This window comes from Petaurus breviceps, unplaced genomic scaffold (assembly GCF_028583685.1).
Source record: "Petaurus breviceps papuanus isolate PSGF00001 unplaced genomic scaffold, PetGlider_PUasm1.0 37, whole genome shotgun sequence".
Classification (NCBI taxonomy): Eukaryota; Metazoa; Chordata; class Mammalia; order Diprotodontia; family Petauridae; genus Petaurus; species Petaurus breviceps.
The window spans coordinates 37,637,835-37,654,833 of NW_027186296.1; the positions used below are offsets into that span (position 1 = coordinate 37,637,835).

The following is a 16,999-nucleotide window of genomic DNA, read 5'->3' on the forward strand; positions in this document are numbered from 1 at the left end:
GACACATAAGCTTCTCAAAGGCAATTATGGAGAAGGATGTCAACTTCCTTAAGAAAATCAGCATGGAATACCATTCATTCTCAATACTGCACAAAGATGAAGCAGATTCCCTTTTGCTTAGGGAATTACAACCAATTCCTTCATTGCTATTTTCAGACTTACTCCAACGGAATAGAAAACTGGTCTCCAATATTTTTCCTGTGAAGTGCATTGAAAACTATTACAAACAGGAAATAGAAATGATTTAACTTTAAAACTAGAGTGACCACAGTGATCTGTTCCTATGATAAGCAGCTTGTAGAACTGAAGGAACAGACCTGTCTTGCATCCTGTGCCTCATTGTTTTGAACTTTCTCTCTCTGCCTCGGTGCATTCCTCAAAAGACTTGTTTCTATAAGCTTTTCCAAGAGAAGAATGTCGCCTCCACATGCCTACTATTCACAAATCATCTAATGTTGCTTTTAACTTCAGTGGACAGCAATTTAACCCTCCTCAGAAGGGTGTTTTGAATGGAAGGACAGGTGTCCCTTCAATTGACTTACCAAGTCCACATCTGTGTTTTAGCATTTTGCATTTATATACAATTCTAGAAGACTTTATCCTTGAATCAGAAATCTGACAGACACCTTAGATATCTTCTAGTCTAATTCCCTCAGGTTACAGATGAAGGAACTGAGGTCCACAAAGGTGAAATGACTTGATCAAGATTATACCAAAAATAAGAGCTGGAACTAGAACATAGGTCTTTTATCTCATCATCCAGGCTCCTCCCATCCTACCACACTGCTTCCAGTAAGCTAACTTAATTGATAGGTATGTTTGGTTTAGTCAACTGGTAGGTGACTTTATCTGTGAATTTTTCAACTATAACTTTTTTTTCACTAACATTTGAATAGAACCTTAGAGTTTTGCATAAGTTATATGTGTTATACGACATAGCACATATTGTAGTGCATAAATATATAAAATATGCCATGTAATAATAAAACTTATGTTTATATAACTTTTAAAGCTTCCCAAAGCATTTCATAAACAATATCTCATTTAACCTTGTAGCAGCAAGCACCCCAAGCATCCCCAGGGTCACTGCCACCACAGGTTCTTGGACCTGCTTTGATAAAGGAAAGCAACTCAAAATGGGTTAACAAGCTTACTTTAATTAGTCAAATATGTATCATTTACCTAGTTCAGGGGAAAAAGGTCAGCACCCTGAACTTCAAAGTATACAGGCAGAATTATCAAGACAGAAACAGATCAAGTAGACAGCTTTCCAAACTGTCCAACCATTACATCCATACCAAATCAACATCTGGGTTTCAACATCTGGGTTTTTCAAAGCCAGGGGGCTCTGGACAACGGCTTCCCAGAATCCAGATCAAATCACAGAACACTTCTCAAAGTGAGCCCCCAAAACAAAGCTACACATCAGGGCTTATATAGCCTTCTCCTGGCTCAGAGAATGTAAAAACCTTATTGACTCACTGGCCAATTAAGAAGTATCTACTGAAAAACAAGCCCCCCACCCCAGGCTCCAGGTGCACTTTAGCCTAGGGGCAGGGAAGATCTTTAAAATTTACATTCCCATTACAAACCTTCATGACACCCCTGTTGTGAAGAATATGTGGACATGAACAGGGGTAGGTACTACTATCATGCACATTTTACAGATTTGGAAACTGAAGTGAAAAAGATAATTGGCTTGTCCAGGTCACACAGCTGGTAAACATGGGGATAGACTAAAATAAATAAATATACACACATATTGTTCTAGGTATTTGGATTAAATCACAAAAATAAAACAAATCAGCCCCCCAACTTTAAGGAGCTTGAATTGTAATGAGGAGCTAAAATATGCATATAATAAAAACATATAAGTTAATTTAAAGAGAGAAAGACACCTAACAACTGGTGGGATTATGAAAGATTTTACATAAGAAATGAGACTGAAGGTTGGCTTTATGGGAAATGGAATGCTAATTTCTGGGAACAATAGGCCACTTTTACTGGAACTCAAGTGTATAAAGGCATTACTTTAATGTCATTTGGTTTTTCAAACAACTTTGTGAATTAAGTAATATAAGTATAGGGGTTAAATGTGTTGCTTAAGGTCAAAAAGTTAGAGCTAGAGTCAGGAGGACCTGAGTTCAAATCTTGTTCTCAGATACTTGACACTTACTAGCTGTGTGACCTTGGGTAAGTCATTTAACCCCAATTGTCTCATCTCCTCCCTCAAAAAAAAAAGTTAGTTTAATGGAAATTGGAAAAGCTAGGATGCCAACTCAGGCTTGTTGATTCTAAATCTACATAAAGTTGGTCTCCCTGTGTCAAGTGTTTCCCCACTACATTTCATCCAAAATGATTTTGCCTATGCACAGATCTAACCATATCACTCCCCTACTCTCTTAATTCCAGTGGCTCTCAATTACCTCAGGATCAAAAAAAAAAAAATGCCTTTGTTTAACTTAAACCTTTTCACAATCTGGCCCCAATTGATCTTTCATGCCTCACTGTACATTATCCCCCCTTCAAAACTAACTTTTTTCTCTGTTCCTCACATGTAACATTCCATCTGCCTTCTCACCTCTGCATGAACTTTGTCCTATACCTGGACTCCATTCTCTCTTCAGCTTTACCTCACAGAATTCCTCTCTTCCTTTGAAACTTAGCTCAGGCACCAACTTTTACATTCAGGAGTTTTTAACCTGGAGCCCTTAGACTTTTAAAAAATTTTTAATAGCTGTATATCAGCATAATTAGTTTCCTTCGTAATTCTATGTATTATATTTTATTATTTTAATCATATTATACTGAGAAGGGACCTATGGACTTCATCAGACTGGTAAAGGAATCAATGACACAAAAAGATGTATATATAAGAACTCTTGTTCTACACAAAGCCTTTTCTAATCCCCTCAATTCATTGTGCCCTCCCTCTGGAACTACCTTATATTTAACTACTTTGTATTTATTTGCATTTATTCTCTTTACATTTATTCTGTAAATGCTTGTTTGTCCTTGCTGTCTCCTCCATTAGAATGTAAGATCCTTGAGAAATGGGATTGTCTCATTCATTGAAATTATATCCCCACAACCTAGCACAGGGCCTGGCATATCACAGGTGCTTAATAAATACTTTACTGATTGATTCATCTTTTTGTATAGATCCTAAAAATATTCGCATTCTTGGTATTGATAATAATTATAGAATACCAGTGTTTTTCCTTGGCTAGGTAGCTTTCTTTACCCAACTATCTCCTCAACCAACCTTTGTCTCTCAATCCTGCCAGTGACTGGGGTGGCAATGTACAATTTTGATAATAACATTTTAGTATATGGAACAGCACAAATGGTTCTCCATGAAAAAATAAGATAAACTAGAATGTACAACTGCAGACTAATTTTCTTGATCTGTGAGAACTCTGGGCCAAATTTGTAAACTAATGTACCCTTGTTTACCTCAGACTTCCTTGAATTGTAAAAAAAAGAAAGAAAACAAAACACCCAGTGACAGAATCAATTCGATATAAAGTTTCTCCTCATCATCTTTGTATTTGTTCCTCACTTCCTCTATTTGCTTTTTTTTTTTTTTGAGGGGGATAGGCAGGGCAATTGGGGTTAAGTGACTTGCCCAGGGTCACATAGCTAGTTAAGTGTATGAGGCTGGATTTGAACTCAGGTCCTCCTGACTCCAGGGTCAGTGCTCTATTCACTGTGACACCTAGCTGCTCCTATATACTTCTGATAGTAACTTTTTAAAATCATAGTACTATAGAAATGCCAAGAATTAAAAGAACCTTTGTTTCATAGACTCGCAGAATCTTAGCAGCTGAAGGAATCTTAGAGATCCTCTAAGTCTTTCTTCTAAAGAGGAAAGAAGCACAGAATCACAAATGACCTCATAGGCTATCTAGTTCAACGTAAAAAGAACCATGTTTAATAATAACTGACACTTCTGTAGAACCTAAAGCTTGCAAAGTGCTTCATATATGTTATCTAATTTGAACCTCACAATAGCCTCTGAGGTAGTTATGACAGGTATTCACCTTTCCCTACCCCCACCATGGGAAAAGACTTTTAACATTTGTTGTACAATTTTTTGATATGATCAGACATTTATTTTTAACACTTAAAATATTCTCTTATTTGGTGTAAATGTCTTAAAAGTTCCTTATTTTTTCAATATTTCTCATTTAATAAACTAAAACTAAGACGTTTCTTAGTTTCAAGCTTAATCACAGGTCTTCTGAAAACAGATTTTGCATGTTTTTCCTTTAAAACAATTTCCAAGATTCTTCAGACTTCTTATAATAAACCAAGTGAGTTCCCAGCTACTTCCTAATTAATTTAGTTAATTGAATAAGCAAAAAAGGACTGAATTTAGGTAAAGTAAAAAAAAGTTTGAAGAATGGAATGAATTATGAATAAGCTTATTTGTTAACATTCCTTTATATAAATCGTGCATAGTACTTGTGTAACAGAATAGGTTCCTTAGACATTTGTTCTTCACAGATGTAACATCAGACTAATTCCTAATTGTAAGGGTTATGGGATTTAAAGATCTTCCATGCCCCACTGGACTTGCTGACGTAGCAGGAAGGGGCGGAGCAAGAGGAAGCGGAAGCCAAACTAGAGTTCCTGCGGTGGCTGGCGGTGGTGGCGACGGCGGCAGCAGCAGCAGAGGCAGCGGCAGCGCGAAGCCCTTTTTGAGTTAGCCAGAATTTCTGCTAAGGACTCCTGCTGAGGACTGCCAGGGGCCAGAGCTGCTGGGAGCGCGCTTCCCGGACGCTGGGTGGTTGCTGTGAGTGGGGAGAGGAGGACCTTTGCCTGAGGTAGCCTGTTCTGTTTTAAAGGCTTGAAAATGTGGGTGCTTTCTACTTTATCTACCTGTGCCAATGTCATAACTACTCTGATGGCTTTCACTTTCTGGTTTTGGGACTCAGTCTTTTGGTATCTTAATAAATTTTCTAGTTTATTCCCCCATATGGCAAGCATGATGTATTTTGTGATGGATAATTATATCAGCATATCTATAATCTCCATAGGCATTGTGAATATGGCATTGCTGATACACTAATAAGAATAGATTCTCTTGAGAAGTTGAAAATTTATTCTGTACATTGACTGTGAATATATGCTTTTGTTTTATCACCCAAATAACTTTGTTTTTATAACAAAGTTTTTTTTTAATAAAATGCTACTAGAATCAGTAAAAGTACCAGCAAAAACCAACCAAACAAAAAAATGGTACCTCTATAATATACCCAACAACTAGGCATCCAACTTTTGCTTGAAGACCTCTAGAGAAGGAAACCTAATCCTTCCTGAGTCAGCCCATTCTGATTTTGGACAGTTTTAGTTGTTAGGAAGTTTTTCCTTATATGGAGCCTAATCTTCCTCTCTATAACTTCTACTCATTGTTCTAAAGTCAGTCTTCTGGCTGGTCAAGGGGTCAACAATCTCTTTTTAATCACATTCACTAGTTCAGGAGAAAAGTCAGCACCCTGAACTTCAGAGAAATAAAGACCAACAGACAGGGCTCTAACTGCCTCAATCAACTATACACTTTACATACATCCCTAGACTGAGACAGCCTTTACATCTGAGCAGTTGGGGAGCTCTGAACATACAGTCACTCAGAATCTTAAACACAGAATCACAAGATCCTTCTCATAAGCAAGCTCCCAAAGCAAAGTACCAACTCAGAGTTTTTATACACTTCTCAGAGCCAGAAGGCATCAAAACCCTCTTTACTCAGTGCCTAATTAGAAATTAGTGGGGTGGCTAGGTGGTGCAGTGAATAGAGCACTGGCCCTGGAGTCAGGAGGACTTGAGTTCAAATCCTACCTCAGACACACTTACTAGCCATGTGACTTTGGGCAAGTCACTTAACCCCAATTGCCCACCAAAAAGCAAAAAGCAAAAAAAAGAAATTAGCAAAAGGTGTGAAAGCCTTCCTACAAGCAAGCCTCCCCTAAGCCAGCTTCCCTTAATAGGCTCCACTATGAGGCTTATTCATGGTCAGCAAAGATCTTACATTACAGGAGGTTAGATAGAATAAGTCTAATTTCTCTTTCAACTGTAGCCCTTCAACTTGAAGAAAGCTATCATGGACAATTAAATCTTCTCTTCTCCATGCTAAATATCCCCAGTTCCTTCAAATAATCCTCATGTCATGATCTCAAGGTCCTTCATTATGTGGTTCTCCCTCCTCTGAACACTATCCAGATAATCAGTGTCCCTAAAATGTGGAACCAAGAACTTAACATGTTTCTTCAAATATGTTCTGATCAGAACAGAGTATAAGAGGACTACCATCTAGTGTTAGTATCATAAATGTAGAGCTTCAGAAATCATCTAATCTGATCCCTTCATTTTGTACATGAAGAAATTAAAGGTCAAAAGAGTTTTGGTGACTTGCTCAGTATTACACAGGGATTCAAGACAGAGTCAGGATTTGAAGCCAGGTCCTATAATTCCAAATGTGATGCTCTTTCCCCTTGGATGCCATTTCCCTTGTAATGTAATATTTTTTGGCTGCCATAGTAAAGTATTAAATCATATTTAATCTTGCAATACACTAAACCTCCCCTTTTAGATGAACTGTTTTCTAGTTATGTCTCCCCAGCTTACATTTTTGAAGTTGATTTTGTTTATTCAAGTAAATACCTAATAAATTTAATGTTATTAATTTAGTCCCAATGTTCTAGCCTGGTAGATTTTTTGGGGATCCTTACAGTCAGCCAAGATAATTATCTTCCTCTCTTTGTGTGATCTGCAAAGTTTATAAGCTTTTGATTTTATCCAAATTACTGATAAAAATGTTAAACAGCATCTGGCCAAGCACAGATCCCTTCCAAGTTTGTGATAGGTTGGTTCTTGCTTTTATTTACTCATTTAAAGAAAAAGAGGAAAGTTAATTAAAATCTAGATGTTCCAAAATGTTATTTTCTATAAAGTTTTTCTCATTTTTGAAAAGCAGTAAATATTAATTTTTTCAAAGAAAGGCAGGGAAAGGGAACTATAAGTTCAGTTAATTACAACTAGTTGAAAAATAAAACTTAAAATTTCAATTTTCCATCCTTGTGACTCTGACATTTAAACACCATGAGTGCATAGACAGTAGAGGCTGAGTTCAGACTCAAAGTTTATGTATCTCCATTGTCAGAGATTCTTTAAAGACATGATAATATTATGCTTTTAAGAAAAGGACAATCTAGCTAAGGGTGATCTAGTAAATGGTTATTTGGGTGAAGTCTAGGCTAGCAGCTAAGTGGAACAACAGACAGAGCACTGGGTCTGAAGTCAGGAAGATCTGAGTTCAAATCTAGTCTCTATTTGACCCTGGTGAAGTCACTTAACTCAGTTTCCTCATCTGTAAAATGAGCTGGAAAAGGAAATGACAAACCACTACGGTATCTTTGCATAGAAAACCCCATGGGCAACGTGGTCTATGGGGTCAAGAAGGGTCAGAAACAACTGAATAAAAAGTGCTACTTTCAATAGAACTCCATAAAAATCATTCCCTATAGTTTTCTGTACTATATGTAGATATATATAAAGGTAAATTTCTAACCATTATGTTTATGGTAGGAAAAATCAAAAGAATCCCTGATCAACTTGGTAAGTTCTATTGCTAACTTGATGATTATATGGGGCCTGGACTTTTACTAGAAGGGAACACTTACCATGGAGATTGATAAGCCTTTAGTCCTTTGCTAACTGGGCACATTGAACTCTTCCGATAAGACCTAAGTGCCTGCAAGTACCTCCTGATGGATGACAGATTAAGGCCCAAAGAGAGGGACTTTAATCAGAGGAACTACCTTCACTGTGATGGAGCTTTTAAAACTCTCTACTCTTTTTTCTCCTTATATTTCAAGATGGGAGTATAACAGGAGTAACAATGGCAACTTATAACAGAGGCATATTAGTAATGTCGCCTATATTGGCCTGGGCATCCCTAGACAAGAGTCTTTAGACCTCCCAGGTCAGGTTTCCTTCTGCCTTTCCTTTTCTGATTAGAGATCAGAGACTAGATCCTGAGGTTGGATATTTCTAGCCTTAGGGTTAGCTGAGTTTGAGAGTTCCGAAGTTAGAGGGCTCCTAAATTCATGGGCATTATTTCCTCAATAGCATGATGCTCAGCAGCAGAATCCTGTAGCTAAGGACATAGGCATTCAGGAGATTTGAATTTTGCCAACCCTCCCGATAACTGCTGTGAGTTCCTCAAATAGAACAGGTCTAAGGTGAATTTGAAATATCATTCAGGAGTCTCACAGAGTGTAACAGCTATTTGAGTGTTTTATGTTTCCTATATTTACTCACTGGAGCCTGGGAGGCCTAAGTTGGCCCATACTTGATATCCCTATTATACACTGAAAAGGACCCACCTCTATCCTGGGGGAGGGGAGGGGAAACTAACAGGAAAACTCTAGACATGAACCTTAACTAAGCTTTGTTTCAGACGTTTCATTGAAGTTTTACTCTGGAATGAGGGCATTAACAAGGCAGAGAGAAGCTGACAAATCTCAACCCAAGATCTGACCAAGGTCCATGTGGGCCATAAGTGCTTCAGAGGGAGAGGGAAAAGCTGGGTCATGTTTGACACATTAAAGGCATGTTTCAGTATTTATAGTTCTCATACTAAGAAACATCTAATCTCTAACCTAAAAACTTTCTCTCACAATTTAAATGGATTCCCTCTTCTCCTGACCTCAGTGTAGTTGGAAGGTATCAGGTTTCTGTTCATATTAAAATATTTATTTCACTTTAGGCATTTTACTTAATTTGGTTGAGAGGGTTCAAGTCCTTCCTCTGACATACTAGAAATATGACCAGAAGAAAGGAAATAATAATTTATTAAGCACTTGCTATTTGCCAGACACTTCACTAAGCACTTTAAAAACATTTCATTTGATCCTCATAACCTAGGGAAGCAGATGCCATTATCATTCCCATTTTATAGTTGAGGAAATGGAGGTAAAGGTTAAGTGACTTGCCCAGGGTCACACAACTATTAAGTGTCTGAGATCATATTTTAACTCAAGTCTTCCCGACTTCAGGCTCAGTGTTCTATTTACTACTATGCCACTCAGCTTTCATGGTCAAGTATATAACTTCTCAGTGAGCACAGACAACTCACTGAGACTATAGCGTAATTACAAAATGAGTTCCCAAGCCTCAATAGTCAAAGGGGTTTCCAGACTGGGAATTGCCCATATAGAAAAATTACAAGTCTATCTAAGCTTCCCTTCCTCTCTAGTAAAAATCCAGATGTAAACATATAAATGAGCATAATCCATACTATTTAGGGTAATATTTATAACAAAGATCAGTTAAGAACTTCTGTTCTTGCTACTCTGGTATTCATTTGAAGGTGTAGAAAAATTAAAAAAAAACTCCTTTATAATTCAACTTAAAATATTAAGAGAGAAATATTTCTAAAGTCATTCCAGACTTTTTCCTTTAGAAAAAGGTATAAAATATCAAAAACAAAAGTTAAGGGCCTGGGGTGGGGGTATATTAAGGGTAGTAACCAAATTTAGAAGAACAACAAAAATATTGTCTAGTTCTGATCGTCTTCCCCTACCCCATTACCAAAAACAATGACATAATGAAGAGATTAGAGCATTTACAGGGGAGGTTCTTTTGAAAAGAGAACATTTGAGGGAGCTTGGTCCAAAATGGAATTGAGTAGTTTTAGGAAATCAAGTGACTATTGTTCTATTAAATGGAGTAGAACTCCAAATTGTATTTTAACACACTGAGACCTTTATCTTGTTCAAGATTCCTATTAAGTGTTAATTGTCTTTTTTAAGGGAGATGTCTAAGGACATGAGAGAAGTTATGTCAACTTGGACATGTCTCAGAGATAGACATGCTTGGATTTAGAATAATGATAAATTAATTAAAATTGTAATTATAATTAAAACTATACTTGGACCTAAAATCTATAGTATTGCTATTTTTCTTTGACAGAGGTATAAAAAATAAAGCCATTCCTTTACTCTAGTCTCTAGTCTAGGATCATGCCCTCTGAAACTGCTTAATAAAAGTGAATTGATATGAAGACACAGTAATTTTCTAACCTTTTATACAGAATTTGTACAATGTTTAATAGTTTGCTATTCATGAAAAGTCTAAGGAATAGCTCCCTCCTGTGGTGAAATCTCTTTTGAAATATTTTTACCATTTAAAAAGATCTGTATAAGGGGAAAAAAGAAATAATTAAAAAAAATTTTTTTTTTACTAATCTTTTGAGAACCAAAATATGCCTTGTTTCAGGTCAAAGAATAAATTAATTTAAATAGTGAGATTATGAAAATAAAATAATGCTGGTCTCCTTACTGTTCCCCTAGGCAAGATAAACACAATGAAAACAAATCAAATAGCTTGCATGTTTAAGGCAATGTGCTAATAAGCACTGCAAATAGTCTCTTCACGGAGCTTAGATTCTACTGTGGATACAACACTTAAACAGCTAAATGCAAAATAAGTTGAGGAATGAAAGACTACTTAGTACCTATGTAGATGAGAAAATATTTCCCTTAGTAGTAATTGTGAAGCAGCTGGAATCAGGAAAACCTGAGTTCAAATTTGGCCTCTATAGAAGAATGTATAGAATGATTTTACATATATTCATACTTTTATCTAATGGTAGCCATCTGTGGGGTGGGAAGGAAGGAGGGAAAAAAAGAAATTTACATGATAACTTTATTATATATTTAAAAGGAATAGCAAGTTGTACATAATAGCTTTGTAGTTTCATGTGCAATCAACTTTTTAAAAATTATACTGTTACAGAAATGCTTGTTTTATTCCATAAATTAAAAATAAAATAATTTAAAAAAAATCAAATTTGGCCTTAGACTTTTACTAGCTATGTGATTCTGAGCACGGGACCTCAGTTTGCCTTACTTTCTCTAAATGTGAAATGGGGATAATCATAGCACTTACCTCACAGGGTTAGTGCTCATTCCCTTTCTTTTTCTTTCCTTAGTAAGTAGTGCCTTATATGAATCTTTAGAAGCTACGATTTCTAAGAGGCAGAGGTGAGGAGAGTGTTCAGGTAAGAGGGACAGCCAGCATATTCGAAGGCACAAAAGCAAGAGATGAGTGGGTAAAAGCAAATGAGCCTGTTCTGCTGGAACATCAAGTACATGAAAGGAAACAACTTGAAAAAAATACCCTAAAATTAGGTTGGAGTTAGATCATGAGAGGTTTTAAACACCAACATAAAGGGTTTTCATTTTACACTAGAGGTAATAGGAAGAAACAGATTTTTGATCTGGGGATTGACATGGTAAACCCTATGCTCTAGGAAGATTACTGTGGCTGTTGTGCAGAGAACAGATTGGAGGAGAGGCTAGAAACAGGGAGACTAGTTAAGGGGTTACTGCAATAGCACAGGTGAGAAATGATGACGGCCTGAATTAGGGTGTTGGCTGAGTGAATGGATGTAAGATATAGGTAATGAGAAAGAGGGAAGGGTAGAGAATGACTCATAGGTTGAGAACTTGAAGGACTGGATATATCATAGTGCCCTTAACAGAAATTGAGTAGTGTGGAGAAAGGACTAGAAGATGGGGTGGGGTGGGGTGGAGGAATAATGAAATTTTTTTTTGAAATGTTGAATTTGAGATGTTGATGAAAAACCCAAGTAGAATTTTCCAGCCAGCAGTTAGTGATGCAAGACTAGAATTTAGTAAAGAGACTGAGATTGTATATAATAGATTTGGAAGTTATCTATGAGAGAAGAGAGATAATTCAGTCTTTGGGTGAAAGAAAGAAAAGACAAGAGGACCCAAGAATGTAGTCTTAAGGAACACTGTCAGCAGCAGATGTTTGCTCAGACTCATGCTCAAGCAGTCCTTTTCTCTCTTTTCTAGGTATTCAATTCCATCCTACCCTCTAAGGCCCAGTTTAAAGTGTCACCTTTTCCAAAAGCCTTCCTAGATGACTCTAGATAATGTTGATTTTTCACTTACTTTAATTCCTTATTTTTATCACTTCATCAAGTGATTCAATTGTGTTTATTATGTAACTTAATATATTTTCTAATTTTTTCACATGTATAGGCCTTATTTGTTTAAAGAAGGCTTGGCAACATATATAGTGAAACAAAGTCATCCCAACAGCAATAAAGAATGAAAAGGGAAGGAGGGATAGAAGGTTATACACAGAAGAAAAATGAAAAGATTTGCAAAAAAAATTTTAGCAAGTTATTTTCTCATCAGATAAGGTAGAACCACCACTCTTAGATCCTAACATGTACTTATAGAAGACATAGAAATTATACTAAAAAGAACAAAGACAGGGGGCGGCCAGGTAGCACAGTGAGTAAGAGCACCGGCTCCAGTGTTGGGATGACCTGGATCAAATCCGGGCTCAGATACTCAGCACCACACCCAGAAATAACTGGCCGTGTAACCTTGAGCAAGTTACTTAACCCCGATTGCTTTAAAAAAAAAAAAAAGAACAAAGACAGGACCAAGGAGATATATTAGAGATCTGTGTTAGAGACAATACAGTTGTGAGGACATGGAAAGACAAGATAACTAAAAAAAGTAGGGGAAAATGATAAAGGTATGAAAAAAAATTTCAGCCCTTAATAATACCAAAAAAAGTGACCAATCATTACTGACCTATATGCCAACTCTCTTAATTATACAAAATATCTAAGAGAGTAATTTATACATGAATCATGGGCATTCTCTAGGAGGATATTAGTAAAGAATAAGCAGTCTCTTGCAAATTATATTTAACGATGGACTACATATTCACGATTCAGAAATAAGCATTTACTAAGTGCCAGACATTGTGCCAAATTCTAGAGTTACAAAGAAAGGCAAAAGACAGGCGCTGACCTTGAGGAGGGAGATAGCATACAATCAATATTCAAGATAAATTAGAAATAAATCAACTGAATGAAGGCATTAGAATTAGGAGAGATTAGGCAAGGTTTTGTCTAGAAGGAAAGATTTAAGCTGGGACTTAAAGAAAGCCCAGGGAAGTCAAGGGGCAGAAATGAGGAGGAAATTGAGAACACTTGATGATTTCAAGTATGGGGAACAGCTAGAGAAAATGACCAGAGCCAAGAGATGTCTTATTCAAGGAACCACACAAAAGCTGGTGTTATTGGATCCCAGTGTAGATGGTAGGGGTGTAAGGTCTGTAAGAAGAAAGGAAAGATAGGTGGGTGCTAGGTTAATAAGAATTTTCAATGCCAAACAGATAATTTTGTATTGAATCCTGGAGGTGATGGGGAGCACCTGGATTTTATTGAGATAGAGAGTGAAAGTGAGTGGTGGGGGTGACATGGGTCAGAACCACACTTTGGGAAAATCACTTTGGTGGCTGAATGGTGTATGGACTTGAATGGGGAGAGGCTTGTGGCAGACCAACCAATCATCATGCTACCACAATAGTCTAGGCATGAGAAGAGAGGGCCTGTACCAGATGAATAGCTATATCAGGAATGAGGAGTGGGCATAGTGAGAGATGTTGCAAAGCTGAAATTGACAGGCTTTGGTAACAGACTAGATATATGGGAAGTGAGCAAAGGTTAGGGGTCAAGGGTGACACCCAGCTTGCTAGCCAGAAGGAATGGGAGGATGATGGTGTCCTTGACCATAATAAGAAAGTTTGGAAGGGGGAATACTTCAAGAAGAGAATGAAGTGGGGCAACTAGGTGGCACAGTGAGTAAAGCACCAGCCCGGAGTCAGGAGGACCTGAGTTCAGTTCCGGCCTCAGACACTTAACACTCACACAAAAAAACTAGCCATGTAACCTTGGGCAAGTTAGTTAACCCCAATTGCTCTCCAAAAGACCAAAAAAAAAAAAAGAGAGAGAATGAAGCAGCAGCATCAGTGGCTGAAGAGAGATCAAGAAAGATGAGGACTGAGAAAAGGTCATTGAATTTGCCAATTAAGATATCACTGGTGACAACATACCAAAATTTGTGAGATGCAGCCAAAGTAGTACTTAGGGAAAAATTTATATATATCTAAATGCTTATATCAATAAAAAGGAGAAAGAGCAAAGCAATAAATTGGTCATGCAATTAAAAAAACTAGAACAAGAACAAATTTTAAATTCCCAATTAAACACCAAAATAGAAATCCTAAAAAATCAAAAGAAAGATGAATAAAATTAAAAGTGAAAAAATCATTGAACTAATATATAAAACTAGAAGCTGGTTTTATGAAAAACAAAAAACAATAAAACAGACAAATCATTGGTTAAATTGGTTAAAAAAAAAGAAAACCTACCACTATCAAAAAAATTAAGATAGTGAATGCACCACAAATGAAAATGAAATTAGGCAATTATTAGGAGCTATTTTGCCCAATTATATGCCAATAAATCTGACAAGCTAAGTGAAATGGATGAATATTTACAAAAATATAAATTGTCCATGACATAAGAGAAAATAGAATACTAAAATAACCCTATTTTTTAAAAAGAAATTGAATAAACCATAAATGAATTCCCTAAGAAAAAGTCCCCAGGATCTGAGGGATTTACAAGTGAATTCTAGGAATTATTTAAGGATTAGTACCAATACTATTTAAACTTTCTTAAAAAGTTAGGTAAAGATGGGCGGGTAGGTGGTGCAGTGAATAGAGCACTGGCCCTGGAGTCATGAGGACCTGGGTTCGGATCTGACCTCAGACACTTGACACAAAAAATAGCTGGGTGACCTTGCGCAAATCACTTAACCCCAAATGCCTTCCAAAAAAAAAAAAGCAAAAAAAAATAGATAAAGAAGTTCTGGCAAATTCTTTCTATGACACAAATATAGTTTGATGCCTAAACCAAGAAGAGCAAAAACAAAGAAAACTATAGACCAGCTTCCCTAATGAATATTAATGTAATTTTTTAATAATACTATCAAGGAGATTACAAGAATATATATCACAAAGATTATATGCTAAGACCAGGTGGGACTTGTACCAGAAATCTAGGGCTGGTTCAATATTAGGAAAACTATAAGCATAATTGACCATATCAATAATAAAACAAACAGATATCACATGATTATCTCAATGGGTACAGAAAAGGCTTTTGACAAAACAAAACCAACCATCTATTCCTATTTAAAATACTAGAAAGCATAGGAATAAATAGAGTTTTTCTAAAAATGACAACTAGTATCTATCTAAAGCCAAGAACAAGTATTATCTGCAATGGGGATAAACTAAAAGCCTTTCCTATAACATCAGGGGTAAAGCAAAGATATTCATTATCACCATTATTCAATATTGTACTAGAAATGCTAACTTTATCATAAGACAAGAAAAAGAAATTAAAGAAAAAACAATAGACAATGAAGAAACAAAACCATTACTTTTTGCAAATGATATGATGGTATACTTAGAGAATCCTAGAGAATCAATTAGAAACCTTCAGCAACATTGAAACCTACATAAATCATCAGAATTTACATATTACCAACAAAACCCAGCAGAAAGATAAAACAAAAAATTCCATTTAAAATAACTGCACACAATATAAAATATTTGGAAGTCTAACTGCTAAGAAAAACCTAGGAATTATATGAACACAATTACAAAACATTTCATACAATTAAAACAGATCTAAACAACTAGAGACATATTCATTACTGATGGGTAGGCTGAACTAATATAATAAAAATGACAATTCTACCTAAACTAATTTACTTATTCAGTGTCATATCAATCAGCCCATCAAAGAATTAACTTTATAGATCTAGAAAAAATAATAACACAATTCATTTGGAAGAACAAAAGGTTAAGAATGTCAAGGAAATAAATTTTTAAAAATGTGAAGAAAGGTGGCCTATTAGTACCAAATGTGAAACTATGTTACAAAGCAGTAATCATCAAAAACAATCTGGTACCGGATAAGAAATAGAGTGGTGGATCAGTGGGATAGATTAGGTACACAATACACAATAGTAAATGACCATAGTAATCTAGTGTTTGATAAACCCAACAATCCAAGATTTGGGGGCAAGAATTCAATATTTGACAAAATTGAGGAGAAAACTAGAAAGCAGTTTGGCATGAACTAGGCATAGACCAACCATATGCCAAGTTAAGGTCAAAATGAGGGTACAGGATTTAGACATAAAGGATAATAACATAAGCAAATGAGGGGAGCTTGAAAAATTTTACCTGTAACATCTATGAATAAGAGTAGAGTTTATGACCAAACAAGAGATAGAAAGGATCATAGGAAGTATAGTGGACAATTTTGATTACATGAAATTAAAAAGTTTTTGCACAAATGAAAGCAATACAGCCAAAATTAGAAGGAAAACAGGAAACTGGGAAAATGTTTTTACAGCAAGTTTCTCTGATATAAGCCTCATTTCTCAAATATATGAGGAATTGAGTCAAATTTATAAAAATAAGAGCCATTCCCCAATTGAAAAATAGTCAAGGGATATGAACAAGCAGTTTTTGGAAGAAGAAATCAAAACTACCTATAGTCATATCAAAAAATGCTCTAAATATTGATTAGAGAAAAGCAAATTAAAACAACTCAAAGGTACACCTCACATTAGATTGGCTTAACATGACAGGAAAGGAAAATGAAAAATGTTAGAGGGGATGTGGGAAAAATAGGGACACTAATACACTGTCGGTGGAGTTATGAACTAGTCCAGACATTCTGAAGAGCAATTTGCAACTATGCCCAAAGAGCTATAAAACTTCATTTCCTTTGACCCAGCTATGCTGCTACTATGTCTGTATCATAAAGAGATCAAAGAAAAGAGGAAAAGAACATATACATACAAAAATAGGTATAGCAATTCTTTTTGTATTGGCAAAGAATTAGACATTGAAAGGAAGCCCATCATTTCCGGAATGGCTGAACAAGTTTCAGTATGTGATTGTCATAGAATACTAGTGTACTATAAGAAATGATGAGGAGGATAGTTTCAGAAAAACCTGGGAAGACCTCTACAAATTGATGCAGAATGAAGTGAACAGAACCAGATCATTGTAC

General features: G+C 36.0%; 1 protein-coding gene across 1 annotated transcript in view; it reads right to left on the minus strand.

Annotated features, from left to right (window-relative positions):
- MAP2K1 (mitogen-activated protein kinase kinase 1) overlaps positions 1-10,991 on the minus strand; it is a 119,516-nt gene extending 108,525 nt beyond the window's left edge. The window contains exon 1 of the mRNA XM_069098248.1: positions 10,957-10,991. Coding sequence (XP_068954349.1) covers positions 10,957-10,976 — 20 coding nt within the window. The 5' untranslated portion in view covers positions 10,977-10,991. The remainder of the gene's footprint in view (positions 1-10,956) is intronic.
- Positions 10,992-16,999: the final 6,008 nt, after the last annotated feature.